The 18822-nt window shown below is 36.4% G+C and overlaps 1 protein-coding gene across 6 annotated transcripts in view; it reads left to right on the top strand.

Moving 5' to 3' along the window:
- LOC121316738 (ryanodine receptor 2) overlaps window positions 1-13648 on the top strand; it is a 201552-nt gene extending 187904 nt beyond the window's left edge. For all 6 annotated transcript variants that reach the window (XM_041251871.1, XM_041251876.1, XM_041251875.1 and 3 more), the window contains 12 exons: window positions 558-782; window positions 1122-1252; window positions 1416-1458; window positions 1838-1971; window positions 3453-3513; window positions 4181-4327; window positions 5038-5172; window positions 9590-9746; window positions 10176-10240; window positions 12047-12147; window positions 13106-13157; window positions 13377-13648. In XM_041251871.1, the coding sequence (XP_041107805.1) occupies window positions 558-782; window positions 1122-1252; window positions 1416-1458; window positions 1838-1971; window positions 3453-3513; window positions 4181-4327; window positions 5038-5172; window positions 9590-9746; window positions 10176-10240; window positions 12047-12147; window positions 13106-13157; window positions 13377-13472 (1347 nt within the window). In that variant the 3' untranslated portion in view covers window positions 13473-13648. The remainder of the gene's footprint in view (window positions 1-557; window positions 783-1121; window positions 1253-1415; window positions 1459-1837; window positions 1972-3452; window positions 3514-4180; window positions 4328-5037; window positions 5173-9589; window positions 9747-10175; window positions 10241-12046; window positions 12148-13105; window positions 13158-13376) is intronic.
- The last annotated feature ends 5174 nt before the right edge of the window (window positions 13649-18822 follow it).

Here is an 18822-nt window from a genome sequence, read left to right as displayed (position 1 = left end):
TCTATTTACAACACACACACACACACACACAAACACGCACACACACACACGCACGCACGCACACACACACAATAATCTAAAGTGCTGGGAAAAAGTCAGGTGCGGCAAGTGAAATTGTCTAGTGAAGCGTTGTGCTTGTGGTGATATCCAGGGGGTTCTGTGGACTTGGTTGCTTCAGCTTCCGATCAATCGCCATCTACACAAAAAAAAAAAAAAAAAAAAAACACAACAACGCTCCCTTTTCAGCATAAGGGTCCGTTCTCAAGTAGCTGCGTCCCCTTTATACTGCCAAACTCATCCCTGTGATCAGAACAGCACCACGCTTTACCCAATCGCTGTGCACACCACAGCTCATCACAATAGTGTTGTTTAACCTTACTTAGCGCCCTTCCAGGTCAGGAGGTAGATTTACAGCGCAGATTCATTCTCTCCCGTTCACACCATGTTTTACATGAAATTCTTTTAAACTGAAAATACAGTTCTGGGCTTTTCTCTTCTGGCACAGTACATTTAAATTTGTAAGCAAGCTGATTTCATTAGTTTGGGCTCTGTTCCAGGTATCTACCTCCTCAGCGGTAATTGAAGAGAAGGGGGTTGTTTACATGGCCACTGAGAAAGGAATCCCAAGATGGAATGCCATGGACAGTGGGCCCCAACAATTTGCCACGGTTCATTTTGTGCTGGAGGAGAGCAGTGGCTACATGGAGCCCACACTGAGAATACTTGCTATTCTACACACAGTCATCTCCTTTTTCTGCATAATAGGATATTATTGTTTAAAAGTAAGCTAACACAGGGCTATTGTATCTAATTTTATAGTGTTGTCCTGCAAGCATAGTCCTATGCTCTTGCAAACTATTCTGCATTAGGCAATGGAAATGAGGAAAAATGGAAACACAATAATAATTACAGCAAACTGGTTATATATATATATATATATATATATATATATATATATATATATATATATATATATATATATATATATATATATATATCACATTCATAACAGAAATGTCTTTTTCTGTAAACTTTAGACTAAGACCTGTTATTAGCAGTGAATTTATGTCCAATGTGAAAAGATAATAGCTTATTACTGGACCACATTTTTGCGACAACAGGTTCCTCTGGTTATTTTTAAACGAGAGAAGGAGGTGGCACGGAAGCTGGAGTTTGATGGACTCTACATCACAGAGCAGCCATCAGAAGATGACATCAAAGGGCAGTGGGACAGACTTGTAATTAATACCCAGTGAGTGTCTTTTCTTACACTTTGAAATAAACCAGTGAATACTGAATGAATAACTCCTGAGAGAGTATTTCAGTTAAATGTTCCAATTTAAGGAACTTTTTTTTTTTTTTCTCCAATACATAATTAAGTGTGCATTTACATTTTTTGTTTTTATTTTTTACAGGTCTTTTCCAAATAATTACTGGGACAAATTTGTAAAACGAAAGGTAAGGAAGTACACTTTGTGTTCACTTTCTACTCTTTTTTGTTCCATTTTTTGTTATTTTATATGTTTGCATAACATACGTCATTATCTAAAACGAATGTGACCTAGATAGATTACCCTTTTCATCTGAAATCACAATGAAAGTGGATGGCCATTGTGCTGCTGTAGCCTGGATTAGCTACTTTAACTTTTACACATTTCGTGTTGACTCATAACAAATGACTATAACAAATAGTGGTGTTCAAAGATATTTAGTTTATAAGGATAAATGGATTACATTTTTTTTAATGAAATTCTTGAAAATGAAGGGTACCTGCAATGTGAAATTATCTTATAGCAGCTCAGTGTGATGCAGTCTGTTCCGTTCTCTTCCCCTGTAGGTCATGGATAAATATGGAGAATTTTATGGCCGAGACAGGATCAGTGAGTTACTGGGAATGGACAAAGCTGCTCTTGACTTCAGTGATTCTCAAGAGAAAAAGAAGCCAAAGAAAGACAGTTCTTTGTCAGCAGTGTGAGTCTGCATTTCTTTTAAATATTCTTGGCTAAACACATGTGCACACACACACACACACACACACACACACACACACACACACACACACACACATATAGTACATTTTACACACGGCACTATACCTGGGAATTAGTTCAGACAGAATGTTGATGGTTCCTAATGTTAATGCAGCTGTGTGTCATGATTATGCTAAACCTTGCTTTCATGTAGCTTGCCTTTGAACCTTCCTCACTGCCCGGTGCAATACATGCAATCCCTCTGTGTATTAGACTGTTTACACTGCTAGTAATGTTTATGTAACGAAAGGGTGTTGCAGGTTACTGTTCACTTTCTTACCAGAAGAGGACAGTTATGCCAAACAGTTGGCCTGTTTGGTAAACAGCCTAGAAATTATGCTGCTTGAGAAGTTAATTTAATAAGTTATTACTTATTTAATAAGTGGGTAGATACTGTGTTCAAAATATTGACAAACTAGAATAAAAAATAATGAAATTCATTATGAAAAATGATTTTCAAGCAAGGGTAATCAAGGGTACAAATCATTTTGAAAACTGGTGCTGAACTGTTTTGAAAGTAGCACCAGAGAGCTGGGTTTTTAGTGTTTTGTGTTACATTTACTATCATCATCTATGATTGCTAAATAAAAAATTAAACTTGTCTGCTGGCGCCAGAATTTCATGTATGAGGTACCCTGGTGCTAGAATCTAGTGCCATAGTGCCAAATCTGCACCTCTGGTAATCAAACTTCTAGTAAAAATCTGAAAAAAAGAATTCAATTTATACAAAAAAAATGGTCAACACTTTACATTGTGTCTATAATCACTGTGTATTTACATAGTAGTTACTTAGTAAGTAGATTACAATGGTATTATGCATAGTATTTAATGTTTAAATCTTTTTGGATGATATAACCATTACCCTAATTCTAACACTTTTCTGATACAATTGTGCATTTGCATGTATCATGCAAAAAAGATTTACACATTAAGTACATCGTAACTATGCAACTTAACATTGTAATTATGTGTAAGTACACCTGTATTTACTAACTACTTTTAAATAGACAGTAATTAGAGGCACTTCATATTTTAAAGGTTAAAAAGTTAAAGGTTCATGAAAAAAAAAAATATTAAAAAAAAAAATCTCTTGATATAAAAAGCAAGTTGAAATGTTAACCACTCTCTCTTACAGTATCTAATCCAAATGAGAGAAAAAAAGCAAGTTTAAAGCTAGTGTGAAGATTGATTGGAGAGCAGATTTGCTTACAGAGCTAATTGGGGATGCATACCCACAAAAGGCACTATTGAAGTTTATAGTTTATTGGCTGAGGAAAGTACAAAGAGTTCCAAAGCACTGCCTGAGCCCACACACCCTGCAGTAACTCCAAGAGCAGTCATTTCTAATAGTACAGCACTATTTTCCTGCACCCGATTACATCTTTGATAACGTAATGTCTGTATTTTTTGTTTTTCTTTTAGGCTGAATTCCATTGATGTCAAATATCAAATGTGGAAATTAGGAGTAGTTTTTACAGACAACGTAAGTAATTCATATACTTCAGTCTTTCTGTGCTTTCAAATGGAGGGGTCAGCTGTTGTAGCAAAAGTTATTTAAGGGGACATTGGTAGACAGCTTTGTCATTTAAGTTTAGAAATGCCTTCAGGTGTTATATTTAGTTAAAAAAAGAAATACAAGAATAAGCAATAATAATTGAAAATATAATATAAATACTGAAACATATTTAACTATAATCCAGCAAGACCACCTTATAAATGAAGTAAACCCTACCAGTGTATGTGTAAGTGTTAAATAAATAGAGGTACTTTTTCTACAATATAATCTATGTAGGTATTTTATGATTTTTTAACTAGTCTTACAAGAAGATTCTATAAAATAATACAGCCAATTTGTTATTACCTGTTTTCTCTGTGGAATTCAACCAAACCTTCTTGAGATGCTGTACAAGTTTTAAATTAAGTTTTTGACTTGCTAAAGCGATGGGCAGAAACAAACAGTAATCATTTCTGCACCAAGTATATTTTATTGCTAACCGGATCACGGTAAATCGACCCTTGGTTCAGGTCCTATTGACCCTTAGACTGTGTTATTCGTACAACCTCATTTGAATTGTGTGGCTGACCTGTGCAATGAATAAATGTAAGCCTTCTACTTCAATATTAATGACATCTTATCTCTTTTTTTGTAGTCTTTCCTGTACCTAGCCTGGTATATGACGATGTCGGTGCTTGGGCACTACAATAACTTTTTCTTTGCTGCACATTTACTGGATATAGCCATGGGATTCAAAACCTTACGGACCATCCTCTCATCTGTTACACACAACGGCAAACAGGTATGCTTTAACAGACATTTCAACTGAAAGAGAATGAAAGCAGGCACAGTGTAATCACCCATTTATTAAGGAAACCCCAAGAAAACGGAGACATGCAACAAAAAACACTTTGTATGGTAGAGATGAACTAAGAAATGGTTAATAGTATTGATGGAAACTGAATTTACCAGAAAGAAGTTGTAAAATCGATTTTGTCTGCTATTTTAAGAATGCAGATTAGGGGGTTTATGGAAGGAACCAAATTTTAATTTAACTCAACAGCCGCCCCATTTACTAGTGGAAATTCTGCTGTTGTCTACAGTTTAGCAAGTTAATAATAAGCATTTGCCAAGGTTATAGGTCACAGGTTCATGAAGGCATATCAGTATAGGCACAGGAGTCCTCCCGCTGACCATGAAGGTGTAGCTGAATAGAGGGATCGATAGATGAGTTCTGCCTTTACTTCTCTAATAACCAGTGCTACATTATTTTGTGTAAAGATAATGTTTAAATGTTTAAATAATATGTGTGTATCTCTTGAATATTGAAATAAAAAAGGAACTATGTTACATTCTTAATTCCTGTTTGGCCATGAATCATTATCATATTAATTCTAAGAAGTACAAAATACATGGCATTTGTTTTTCCGTTATCGCAGTCTCCTTTGCATGTGCTCTGTACTGTATGCCTGAAGCTGTTTCAGTAGGATCCATCTCTTCTTTGTTTTTCAGCTGGTGTTAACTGTGGGGTTGCTGGCTGTCGTTGTCTACTTGTACACAGTAGTAGCTTTTAATTTCTTCCGCAAATTCTACAACAAGAGTGAAGATGGAGACACCCCTGATATGAAATGTGACGATATGCTCACCGTAAGAACTTGTCATTTACTTTCCCTGACGATGGCATATTTAAAGGGAAATATTGTGGAATAATGTATATAGGAGGTGGTGAAGAAAATATATTTCTATAAAAAAACAAACATGCTGTAAAATTGGGTTGCACTTTAAAAATATCAATCAAAACTAAATTAGTCTTAGCAGCCATCCATAAAGCTACATAAATAAAGAATGCTTCTGTGTTCTCTCAAGGGATCCAAATTATCTGCGCAATTTCATCTGAAGCCTAATGCTTCTCGAGTGTAATTGACAGCACGTAGAAGGCCTGCAAAGTGACAATGAAAAAAATAATAATAATGGCATCATTCTGTATACAATTTAAACAAAGTTAGACAAGCTGGCATCTGAGAAGTTTCAAAACAAGTCCAGAGCCACTGTAGTAAGATTTAAAAACACTGGTCTGTCAACTGCACCTAATTAAAGCAGACAGTATGCAAACTGCAGATGGAGACACAATCCACAGTTAAAGGTTCTCCTGTAACAAGCATCACCTGAGGGCAAGTAAATACAGCCTCAATGGTAACACCTTTGTAGGATCAAAACTTGATAAGTGACAGAAAGGACTCGCAGTCTTTTTAATCCATTCAGACTTAGTGACCTTACATCAGATTTTAAAGCTAGCTTTCCAATTAGGACCATGTATGGTTTGAAAAGGTCAGTCATTTCTATCCAGATCTGATGACACTGCTGCTTCACTTCAGCTGTTGCCTGGAGGTCATGCCAATGCAAGCGTGCAGCAGGGTTAGATGAGTGACCCTTCTGCACCCACTGTTTGATAGACAAAGCATTTGGAAAACAAAAACTCCTCAATTGTCTGTCAAAGACAAAGCAAACACCTGCTGAAATAAACAGGTAGCAGCTAGCAACTCCACTTGCACTAAAACATGTTCTTGCATAATAAATAAGATGAGATGTTTAATACTTAAATCCAAGTTCTGTTTCTGTTTGGCCCTGTGGTTGTTCTGACAAGTTGTCTACTCAGAACCATGGTGTTGCATTAATTAGCCTTTCCTCCACAGCATGATTGTCTGCCTAATACAGTGGCTTGCGAAAGTATTGACCCCCCTTGGCATTTTTCCTATTTTGTTGCCTTACAACCTGGAATTAAAATGGATTTTTTGGGGGTTTGTATCATTTGATTTACACAACATGCCTACCACTTTGAAGATGCAAAATATTTTTTATTGTGAAACAAGCAAGAAATAAGACAAAAAAACAGAAAAGCGTGCATAAATATTCACTCCCCCATAGTCAATACTTTGTAGAGCCACCTTTTGCAGCAATTACAGCTGCAAGTCTCTTGGGGTATGTATCTATAAGCTCGGCACATCTAGCCACTGAGATTTTTGCCCATTCTTCAAGGCAAAACTGCTCCAGCTCCTTCAAGTTGGATGGGTTCCGCTGGTGTACAGTAATCTTTAAGTCATACCACAGATTCTCAATTGGATTGAGGTCTGGGCTTTGACTAGGCCATTCCAAGACATTTAAATGTTTCCCCTTAAACCACTCGAGTGTTGCTTTAGCAGTATGCTTAGGGTCATTGTCCTGCTGGAAGGTGAACCTCTGTCCCTGAAATCTCTGGAAGACTGAAACAGGTTTCCCTCAAGAATTTCCCTGTATTTAGCACCATCCATCATTCCTTCAATTCTGACCAGTTTCCCAGTCCCTGCCGATGAAAAACATCCCCACAGCATGATGCTGCCACCACCATGCTTCACTGTGGGGATGGTGTTCTCGGGGTGATAAGAGGTGTTGGGTTTGTGCCAGACATAACGTTTTCCTTGCTGGCCAAAAAGCTCAATTTTAGTTTCATCTGACCAGAGTACCTTCTTCCATATGTTTGGGGAGACTCCCACATGCCTTTTGGCGAACACCAAACGTGTTTGCTTATTTTTTTCTTTAAGCAATGGCTTTTTTCTGGCCACTCTTCCGTAAAGCCCAGCTCTGTGGAGTGTATGGCTTAAAGTGGTCCTATGGACAGATACTCCAATCTCCGCTGTGGAGCTTTGCAGCTCCTTCAGGGTTATCTTTGGTCTCTTTGTTGCCTCTCTGATTAATGTCCTCCTTGCCTGGTCCGTGAGTTTTGGTGGGCGGCCCTCTCTTGCCTGGTTTGTTGTGGTGCCATATTCTTTCCATTTTTTAATAATGGCTTTAATGGTGCTCTGTGGGATGTTCAAAGTTTCGGATATTTTTTTATAACCCAACTCTGATCTGTACTTCTCCACAACTTTGTCCCTGACCTGTTTGGAGAGCTCCTTGGTCTTCATGGTGCCGTTGCTTGGTGGTGCCCCTTGCTTAGTGGTGTTGCAGACTCTGGGGCCTTTCAGAACAGGTGTATATATACTGAGATCATGTGACAGATCATGTGACACTTAGATTGCACACAGGTGGACTTTATTGAACTAATTATGTGACTTCTGAAGGTAATTGGTTGCACCAGATCTTATTTAGAGGCTTAATAGCAAAGGGGGTGAATACATATGCACGCACCACTTTTCCGTTATTTATTTTTTAGAATATTTTTAATCAAGTTATTTTTTTAATTTCACTTCACCAATTTGGACTATTTTGTGTATGTCCATTACATGAAATCCAAATAAAAATCCATTTGAATTCCAGGTTGTAAGGCAACAAAATAGGAAAAATGCCAAGGGGGGTCAATACTTTTGCAAGCCACTGTAGTTTTGCATTGTATGTAGACCTAAACAGTAAAATGGCATCATGTAATAAAACCACAAATCCTGTTAAACTCGATATAGCTGTGAAATATTTTGATCAGATTTCTCATGCATCCTGCCTGTTGTACATCGGTCATTGTTGTATGTCTGATATTTGAAGCCGACCATGCAAGTTCATGCCATCTCCATTTACCAATGTCTTGACTGTAACTGACTTAACAGTTGACACAGAACTGAGGTTTTATATGTGAAGTTATCACATTAAAAATAAAGATAGTTCTTATCCAGTTCCAGACATTGCATGGCTTGCTACTTGTGAATTTATGATGTCCCTTGAAAACTGGTTCCCCTTATCCTTGCGTCTGATACTGAATGCTATTACTGTATACCAGTGTATATGTTTCATGAGAGCATACATCCAAATTATCCAGCAGTGGTAGACTAGAATATTAGTTTTGGTGCTGGACCTTCTATGGAACAGATTGGATGCTATTTTAGGGTGGCTCTTATGAATTTTTCCAAGCACAAATAGTAATTTGTTTAGATACTAGTTAATTACCATTTTTTTGCAAATCAGTTTAAATAGAGTATATTGATTAATCGTTCGTGGTATACATTTTTTATTTGCTGCAGTACATTTTTTATTTGAAATCCATTACGTCAGGGATTATTTTACCTGGCAGATCTTTACTTTAATTTTCAACAGACTATGACCAATTTCTAACTTTGTTAATGGCCTCTTTGCAACTGACTTCTTATATAGAACCTTGAGCTGTCAATTTGCAGCCTATCTGTTGTTTCCTACCATTACCTGTGTTAATAAAGAGGCTACAGGCTTTTTGGAAAAGTCAGTCTCGTTCTCAAGGAAATTGGGGTCCAAATCAAAACAACAAGAGAAATTTGAAATTATTTTAGACATTTTAATGCTGTTATGTAACATGTATTGGTGGCAGTATTGTCTGAACTACCAGATTGCAGCTACGTCCTGAAATTCAGAACTAGTCCCAGTAAGCATGTTATCCCACTTATATTGTTCCACTTATGTTATCCCTATGAATTGGAATAACAAAAATGTATCACACTCTAGATATACACACGCTTGTGGTATAAACGGTGACATTCTTTTGCTCGTGTGCACTTTTCTGGGTTGCCTTGTTATTTCCCAACGATGATTTCAGATTCTGTTTTCTGCCATGTATATTCTCAGTGCTCCTCATTTGTGAACTTCTGTATCAGACCATCTGCCTAAAAAAACTGTGAGAAGATAAAGTCTCTAAGCATTGCCAGAATAGCTTACAGTAAAGTGTTGACACCTACCACCATTTCATTTTCCAATGGCATGTTGCTTTTAATGTTACGTATTGTAACTGCACAGTGTGAACTGCAGATCAAACAAACAATCTGGCTGGACATGATAGTAGCTAAAGTTTCAGTATTCCGCAATCAGGTTTTAGTAATGGACTAAAATATAACTGCTTAGTGTCCCTCTCTCTTTGCTGAGCTTGCAGATGTTCACATTGCTCTGATGAATTTCTAATTGCTTGCCAGTGCATGTTGCAAAAGTCTGTGGAATATAATTTGTCAATTACTACTTGAGTGTGGTGCTGTGTTCTTTTCACCAACCTCTTCAACCTCTTCAACTCAGTCCAGCAGTGCTTGAATGGATCCAGAACTCAAATGTCTCAAGAACATCAATATTCTCTTGTTTCCAGTGTTACATGTTTCACATGTACGTGGGTGTCCGTGCTGGCGGTGGCATCGGTGATGAGATTGAAGACCCAGCAGGAGACGAGTATGAGATATATAGGATCATCTTTGACATCACCTTCTTCTTCTTTGTAATTGTCATTCTGCTGGCTATCATTCAAGGTAAAAATAGTGTATTTCAGTCACCATGTGGGCTATTTACCAGTGGTTATAGCTGACAATCCACACACCCAGACTCTGGCCATAGCAAGTATGAATCTAGAGGTGCAATATTTATGCATAGAAGATGCACTTAAAAATGAGTAACTACGAACACTAGCTACTGATAAGCACATTGTACAGGGGCACTATGCAAGCTTCACTGATGTTTCGGGTAGTGGGGACGGGCGGGGGGTTAGGGGGCGGGGGTAGGGGGCGGGGGCACATGATCATTCTAGAACTGAAGGACCCCATCCTAGGCCTCTCTTCTTCTGTTTGGTATTTTTTGTGAGGACCTCTAGACTGTTTTTTTTAAACAGTATAGAATATATTCTGCTCTCTTATAGTTCATTTGCTTTGGACTGAAATATAACAACATCTCATTCTTGCCAGGTTTAATTATTGATGCCTTTGGTGAATTACGAGACCAACAGGAACAAGTCAAAGAAGATATGGAGGTGATAATTATATTCTTACTCATGTCTGTGGAATTCATTTTGTATGCATTTGTATCCATAAATACGTACAAAAAGCATAGGTCTCAAATGTTTTTTTTGTTAAAGAAGCATAGGTTATTGCAAACATGTTTTTTTAATTTTAAAACAGACATCTGGCACTGCATTTAGCATTTCAAAACCTTTGTCATCATTTCAGTCATATACGCTGTTACAATAACTCAATTCTATATCTAACCTCAAGATATCTTAAACACTCAAGTTCGCTGCTTCTCATGAACATGGATTTTGTATTCCTTTAAAAAGCACTTGAGCATTCTGTTACTGTGCCACTCACAGGCATTTCCTTTTGATCTGTCAGCCAATCACTAGTTATATCAGTCATCATTAAAAACTCATCCGCTGACTAAGGTTCCAAAAGGATTGCAGGTTATTATTTCCCATATAGATTATCTGTACATTAGCAAAGCCCACTGAGGAATACATTTCTGAAAGAAGCTTGGGTGTTTTGCATTACCGAGCACTGATTTGCTTGAGTTGATAAAATGTTCTGCTTTTTTCAAACTAAATAGAGATGCAACCAGTGCTGTTTTAAAGAGTGTTTTACGCATTGGAAAAAATATGAATTAGGCATGATATTTAAATGGAATGTATAATGAATATGCATTAGCAGTTTTTTTGCACAGCCTGAGTTTGCATGTTATCAAGCTTCTTGTACTTTGTTTGTTCCCTGCTTCTCAATGGTCATTTGTGATTATACTGCAAGCTGTTGCATTCTACTCATCCAAATTAAACAGTAGAATACTCTTTGGAGCACTGAATGCAGTAATACATTATTTAACAGATTATTGTTCACCATGGCTTTGATTTTGTGAAACATTCACTGATTGATAATCATCCTGGTGGCCTGTTTGGAGCCAGCTAACCAGTAACACCTGTTTTTATTACACATCGCTACTCTAGAGTAAAGCACATCAGTTTGCATTACTTTCTCATATTAACATTTTCTCAATGCATAGAGTATTTTACTGTGTATGATAAAATGCACGTGCATGTATTCTGCTGTATTGCAGGCCTTTTGTGTACACATTTCTTGTTTCTTGTTTTTGAATAATAAAGTGTTCCTAATGCAGCAATTATTGTTGCTTGACTGTACCTTTAATACATAATATCACTATGGGCACTCTCGCTTTTCTGCATTGTTGCAGCCGTGCAAAGGGCAATTCCATAAGCTTTTTACTCTAGTGAGTCTGGTCTGTAATTTACTCCCCCACATATTGAAATGAGAAAAACAAGTGATGAAAGTATCAAACTAGTAGGGAACCACTTAGGACTACTTAAGAACCATTAAATTGTTTCAGGATCTTAAATTGGTGTTTTTAGCCTTTGAACAAATAGGAGGAGATTACAGACTATAATAAAACACTTGGAGAGCATATCATTGTGACCAGTGTCTCAGTGTAGACCTAGATTTTTATTCCACTTACCTGTTTACAAAAAATAAAAAACAAATCAATAAATAAAAACTGGTGTCCATTTGGGGTATTTGTTTTTTAAGTTCTAAAGAGAAATGTGCCGCAGTTCTTCACAGTGCCGCACTTATGGATAGAAATCAATGTCTACATAAAAGAACTACAGAAAACATTAACTCTCAATTAATTATCATTTTACTTTAAACAAAAAAAACAACCTTGTAAAAATGTCCAGATGGTGAACATCTAGTGTGTTTTTTAAAACATGTTTTCATTAGCAGTTGTGAAGTAAAGTTCAATATTGCTAATAGTATTAGAAAATTTTTCTTTCTTGCAGACCAAATGCTTCATCTGTGGGATTGGCAATGACTACTTTGACACAGTACCCCATGGCTTTGAAACTCACACACTGCAGGAGCACAACTTGGCAAACTATCTGTGAGTAAAGAAAGTGCTTAGGTGTCAGTCAGAGTTTGCAGCCAGTTAACACTGCCTATGAAAGTTAGCAGAAAGACTAATGAACTTAGTGTGCTTAGACTGAGTAAGTTGATGTAGAGCAATGTTCAGTAAAGTAACTAATGGATGAATTAGGAAACCAGCGTGGAGATGGAAATGGCAGGGAAGATCTGGAAACAGAAGCCTGCAGGAATATTTTAACTTATATGTAAAATACAAAGATCTCTAAGAAGCTGATTTGTAGCAGATTGCTATTCTATGATTTGGACTGTTGGGCATGACAAATATGCAGTCTAGACCAACTACAGCATAGATTGCAATACTGTGCTAGCCACAAAAGGGTTGTTTCCAAGGCAATGAGCAACATTGAGTTTGAGCATTATTTTAAGATCTTCAGTTGCTCACCTTGTAAAGACACTGCCACGTAGAGTGCAGGGGGAGTCATGCAATCGGGGGCTTGCTGGTTTAAATCCTGGTTGTGATGAGTTGATATATCTAGGCCAACAGAGAATACTGCATTGGTGTTTGGGCTTCAATGGGCTAGGGAGGGGAATAAACAGGCTGGGGTTGGTTCACCTAACTGTGCCACAGCTTTCTCTACTGGTCAGGCACAAGTCGAGTCCTGGTAGAGATTAGTCAGCCTAAACTAAGTCCTCAATCCACTGTTAGTTAAGGTTAACTAGGTGAAAACAGACAATTGGTTGGACTGAGGGAACAGACGATGCACATTGATCTTATGTCCTCCTAGGCTGGTATGTGGGTTACGGCTGTGAGGTGACATTTAAGCCTTATGGTGTAATTACCTTTTATGATGTTGCAGAATCCTTTTCAAAGGCAAGTTGAAATTTGTGCTATCATCTTTAGTGCAAGACATGTTATAATGATGCTGTACTATTTAATACTTTTATAATAAATGTAATAGCTTTTTTTTTACCTGTAGTTTTTTCGTGATGTATCTCATTAACAAAGACGAAACTGAGCACACAGGGCAGGTATGTTCATTTCATTATCAACACATTGTATGACACTTTTGAATGTGTGTTAAAATTACTGTATAATGTAAAAAGGGTTAACATGTATGGATTTGTTATATTTATTATTTGTTATTTGTGTATTTACTATTTGTATTGTTCCATTTGCTTATGTATTGGTTGTTGTTTCTGCCAAATTCTGTTTGGGGTTAAAGCTCACCATTATTTTCTTCATGACAGGAATCATATGTTTGGAAAATGTACCAGGAACGCTGCTGGGAATTTTTTCCTGCTGGAGACTGCTTTCGCAAACAATATGAAGACCAGCTAAACTGAATACAGACTTGGACTCTTTCTTACAGCAACACAAAGAAGGAACATCACCTTCAGACTTCCTTTGGAATGCTTTTCGGACATTGTATATATCGAATACCTGTATATCGTACACTGTGTGCTTTTGGAGCACAAGAGCTGTGTTTTGATGACTTTATGCTTCATCTATACATCTGCTTTAAAAAACACACACACACACACATTGATTTGAAACTGTCTTCAGAGACTTCATAGCAAATGTTGTCTTTATTTTGAGAGCACATGTATAAAAAAGGCAATTATCTTGCTCATCCTAAGTCTCTTTATTTCTTCATCAGGAATGGGATTGTATATTTTGTAGTGTAGAGTGGGGATCTGATACTAGACAGAGGGCAGTGATGGGGAAATAGTGCCTTACTAAGCGTGGGTTGAGCTATGCAAGTGAAAGGGGTCAAGAGCATGACTATGTTTCAAAACCAATCATTGTTAGAAGTATATACCTTCTGTTGAACTGCTGTCAAGTGTGTGTGTCTGAGTTTGAGTGTGTGTGCGTGTCTGTGTCTCAGGATAAATGTAAGCAATCCATATCAAGCTCAGTCATCACTTTCTAGTTCTTTGGCAGTTTCTTATTTTGGTAATGCTCTTACGCAATACAGCAACAGAGTTGATCTTTGTATAAAAGAATCAAACAAAAAAATCTTTAAAAAATGTTTCATTGCATGTTTATTATGCAAGTTTAACAAAAAAAAAAACAAGAAAAAAATAGACGCAAGTTGATCTCTGTCACACAAAATGTTTTATAGGTTTAAGATTATTGATATCTCTATAGTAACAAAGTGTTGTGGGCTTCATTGTAAATTCCTAAATAATGTCATCAGCCAAGAATGCATTATGGTATAAAATCTGATTGTAGTCTCTTCATTTTCTGCCACCTGTGAAATTAAATGGTAGTTATTTTGATTGAAGCTGAAGCAATACCCATTCAGGGATTTCATCAGACATCATTGTAAAGCAACAATGTGTAGAATACTACATTTTGAATTGTTTCCAATTGTAATGCCAATCTTTGCAAATAAAACATTCGGAATAAAAGTGATTTGGTGCAGTTAGTCCCGTAACAAGTGCTATTTTGGCAGAATATGAATTCAAGGGAAAGTTGATTGATACTAATAAACCACTGTAAAATCTTTGCAGAACAAGACGGGTAACAAAACCAAAAAGGCAATATTGGAAATTAAACCCTGTCGATAAGGGGTTATGCTTAAACCATGCTTGTGCTATGAAAAATGTTATATTATGAAGAGTCCTTGATTTGGGTTATGATTCAGAACCAGTTTCAGCTCTGGCATCTCAATGAGCAGCAGGGCTCATGTTGGCACACTGATTCAGCAGTCATGGAGCCTGCCAGCACTGAAGAAAGACACCGGTGACAAACAAGAGTTTACTGTAGTTTATCACAAAGATTAGACAAAATAAGAATCTCTTTACATTGTGTCTTTAATGACTGTGTATTTACACAGTAGTTACATAGTAAATACATGCGTACTTACACACAATTACAATGTTATTATGCATAGTTACAATGTACTGTATGTGTAAATCCTTTTGCACGATATTACCCTAACTAACCTCAACCCCCTAACCCTTTTATGATAAAATTGCGTACTTACATACAGTACATTGTAGCTGTGCATAATACCATTGTAATTACATGTAAGTAGGCATGTATTTACTCAGTAACTGCTATGTAAATACAGTAATTTGAGACACCTCATGTAAAATGTTACCAGAAAATAAAACCTTACTGTGTTTGTTGCTGTTGACAAAATGAAAAATATTTTTGCATTCTTTCATCTTGAAGATAATGTAACAAAACACTGACATTTCAAGTATCAATTTGTACATTTTACAGCACCATAGTGATTACCACTACCAGTGGTACAGTAAACAGTGTATAAAAGCAATACCCCCTTGCTTCTATTTTCGATACAATAGGTAGCATTTCAGATTGGTTTTAGCGTACTTCTGAGATGTGAGTCATAAGGAGCCAGGGATGCATTGGAAGGAAACATTTTACTGGCACCATGAAAGAAAACAGGGATTTTCAAGGATTGATTTTGATGAAAGTATTTTGTAAGAATTATAATAAAGGTGGATATCATTTGCAAGATCAGTTTAAACACTAGCCCCCTTACTCCCCCTTATTTCCGTTCTGTCTTAAATATAAAATAATGTGAAATATTGAGGACCTGGTGAATATACAGTAATGCAAAATTCAACATGGCTTAACTGTGAATTGACTAAAATCTGAGAATGGTCTTATTATCATTAAATAACAAAGAAGCACAGTATATTTTTTATGGGGTATTTAAAATGTATTCTTATTTAAACTTGTTCTTTGTCAAACACATCTGCTACTCAGATCAATTCGCCAACAGTGTACTTTCACTTAATTATGTCAATATCACAAAAAAGAAGAAAACACACTTTTGCTCTACATAAGCGCTATCCCCAAGCTAAAATTTATAAAATTCCCTTTTTGTAATTACATTAAGGAAAAAATATAATTTTCATTATAGCATAGTGGAAAACAGGCCCATTTTAATGAACGTTCCCTATGCTAATTAGTGGGGGAAAGTTCAGTAATAACAAATACCAAGTTGCAGGAGGCATTTACCACTATGAGTCCCCATGAAACCACTGGAAGAGAACAATGAGGGCTTAGGACAGTGGCTGAGGTGATTTATAAAATATCGCGTTGGTGTTCCACTGCTTAACAATGGATCAATCAGCCTCATTAGACTCCTGTGAGATGGAACACTTTGATAGTAAGTCTACTCAGGAAAGGAAATCTTAATGATTCAAGTTTTGATGAAAATGCCTGACGTAGCAGGTGACTAACTCCTAAACTGTCCTTTCTTACTAGCCAGATTAAAGCTTGAATGATAATTAAACTGTTTCAGAGAAATATCCTTTAAAAATTATACATTCACAGATTTTGCAAGAAAAAAAATAGCTTCTAGTAATGACTAACATTTTTTCATAAAGAGGTCAGATCGTGATGCCATTCTTCAGGTAAATGTTGCTATTACAGTATGTGGTCAAATTGTCTGTGTGGTATGGGAATTGTTGGTTGCCCTAAATTGAAATGCCTGCACTTTCAACATATTTTAACAAAACCATGTATAAGTGCACATTTTTTTTTTCAATATGGGTTTGTTTCAGAAATATATACCATTGTCATCTGCTAATATACCTTGAGTGTAGGGTGTATAAAACTGTCAAGGTAAATGTGTAGTATGAGATCTTCCTTCACCCCTGGGAAACAATTATTTTAAATCGATGGGAAGTTATAACACAAAATCGATTTGCAGGGCTGATAACTATCCTTGCAGATTGAGAGGAAGGATGGCTTGTCTCTCAGGTATAAAATTCTTCTTTTGAGAGGAGCAACTGAAACAGTTGCATTTCAGTTGTCTTTAAACCAAACCTTGTGTTCATACATATTTCTGCTGCTTCAGTTTAGTAGGTTTAGTAGAACTCTCTGAGTATACAGTCAGCTAAGCACGGTAGCGCTGATTTGGGGTAGGCTTAAGTGTTAAAAGAGCTCAACCATGCACAGAATATATCTATATTTATTTACTCATAAGGTAACTGGCATAAAAATATTAAATAGACGAGTTTGCAAGTACCAGTTTATTGCAGTTCGGTTGCATGTTAATAAAGTTTGCAATATGAAAAATGAGAAGATACAGTGTCCCAATTTATTAGAACAGTTATTTATATAACTACATGAAACCCTTTAAATTTTTCAATTTTCTGTCAGCAATCCGTGAAATAGAAACAATAGGCACTTGTGAAAATGTTAGACCACTTTATGCTTTAATTGGGCATCTTAAACAACTTATAAAAAGTCTCATACATTTTACCATATGCGGCTGTGTGTTCCTTTTCTCTTACTATTTTAAATTAATTGCACATGTGGCTTATTAAAGCCATCAAATAAATTAGACAATCACAAATGTTCTTATTTTGACAATTTCCCAAGATCAGTTACAGTGGTTTGATTTCATATGCACAACAAATCAAAACTAGAGAAGCAATGAGGTGTTCTAATGCATTTGCGTACTACTGTATGTCTGTAAATCCTTCCATTCCGTGATACAGATTTTTCTTTAGTTCCAAGCACTACCATACCCACTTCTTAATTTTGTCTCACTGTCACACATAAAGACAGTAAAGAGCTTGTTTAGTTGGAAGTGAAAGAGGAATTCCATTGCTGTCTATTTTGCTCATCCAATGACAAGTAGTAATTGGAAAGTAAGTGCTAATTTGTGTTAGGGTTGAGGTAAGGGAGAAGCATATTCTTCAAGACATAAGTGGTGGGTGGAACTCATTCATCGACTAGGCTTATGTCAGTGAAGTCTCTGAAGTTGGTCTTGTCACATTTACTAAAGGAGGATCTCAAGATAACACAAGATCTCAACAAAAGTTGAAATCAAGAACTTCTCCATATGGTTCCCATTGAACCAATGTCATTACAGTCATATTTTGAGTATGTGGACAAACATCCATTCTGAAACATTCACTGGAGATGAATGAGGAAAAAAATAAAACAGTTGTAAAACATTGTGTGTTATGCTTGTCAGGAGTAGTTTTGTCGTTGAAATAAAATGAATAATAATGACCATTTTTATACACGAGTTCATCGTCATAGGGAATTAAATGAAATAATGTCATACACATATTAAACATTAATGGGCAAGACATCTTCTAGACTTCTTTATGGCGTTTAATGCTAAACATTCTGAAGTATTTCAGCATGCCTACTATGTAAACAGTATTGGCACAGCTGTGGTTTAGCATGTTTTTAAAATACAATTATTTATTGATGCATTGAAAGGGAAAACAGAACTTTGACAAATGCCAAACAAATACATTTCTGACAATTAATAAACATACAGTCAATGTTTATTCTTAGATCCAAGCACTTTTCCAAAATTAAGCTACACAAACCGTAATTATAAGCCAGCACTTCTGCGCTGTTAATCAACATAATTTCTGGGTTCGTTTGTTTTTAATCTTGCTTCTATGCTTGTCCTATTACCAGCCACACATCACAAAACAGAAATGATCAGGAACACTGGTGGGGACTGTCTGGGCATGGAATTAATTAGTCACTCAGCTTGAACAATGCTTGCTACTGATGAATGAATTGATTTTAGAGAATCAAGAACAGCATACTGATGTAAACATTGCTGTGGATACCAAATCCTTCAACGTGTATCAAAGTAGTATTGCTAACGTTTAGTGCCTTTCTCGGACTAACAAACAAGCTTAACAAAAACTAAAAACAAAGAGGTTCATGATTCTA

Source organism: Polyodon spathula, chromosome 6, assembly GCF_017654505.1.
Source record: "Polyodon spathula isolate WHYD16114869_AA chromosome 6, ASM1765450v1, whole genome shotgun sequence".
Lineage (NCBI taxonomy): Eukaryota > Metazoa > Chordata > Actinopteri > Acipenseriformes > Polyodontidae > Polyodon > Polyodon spathula.
Note: the sequence above shows the minus strand (reverse complement) of the source record. Positions and strands in the feature narration are given on the sequence as shown.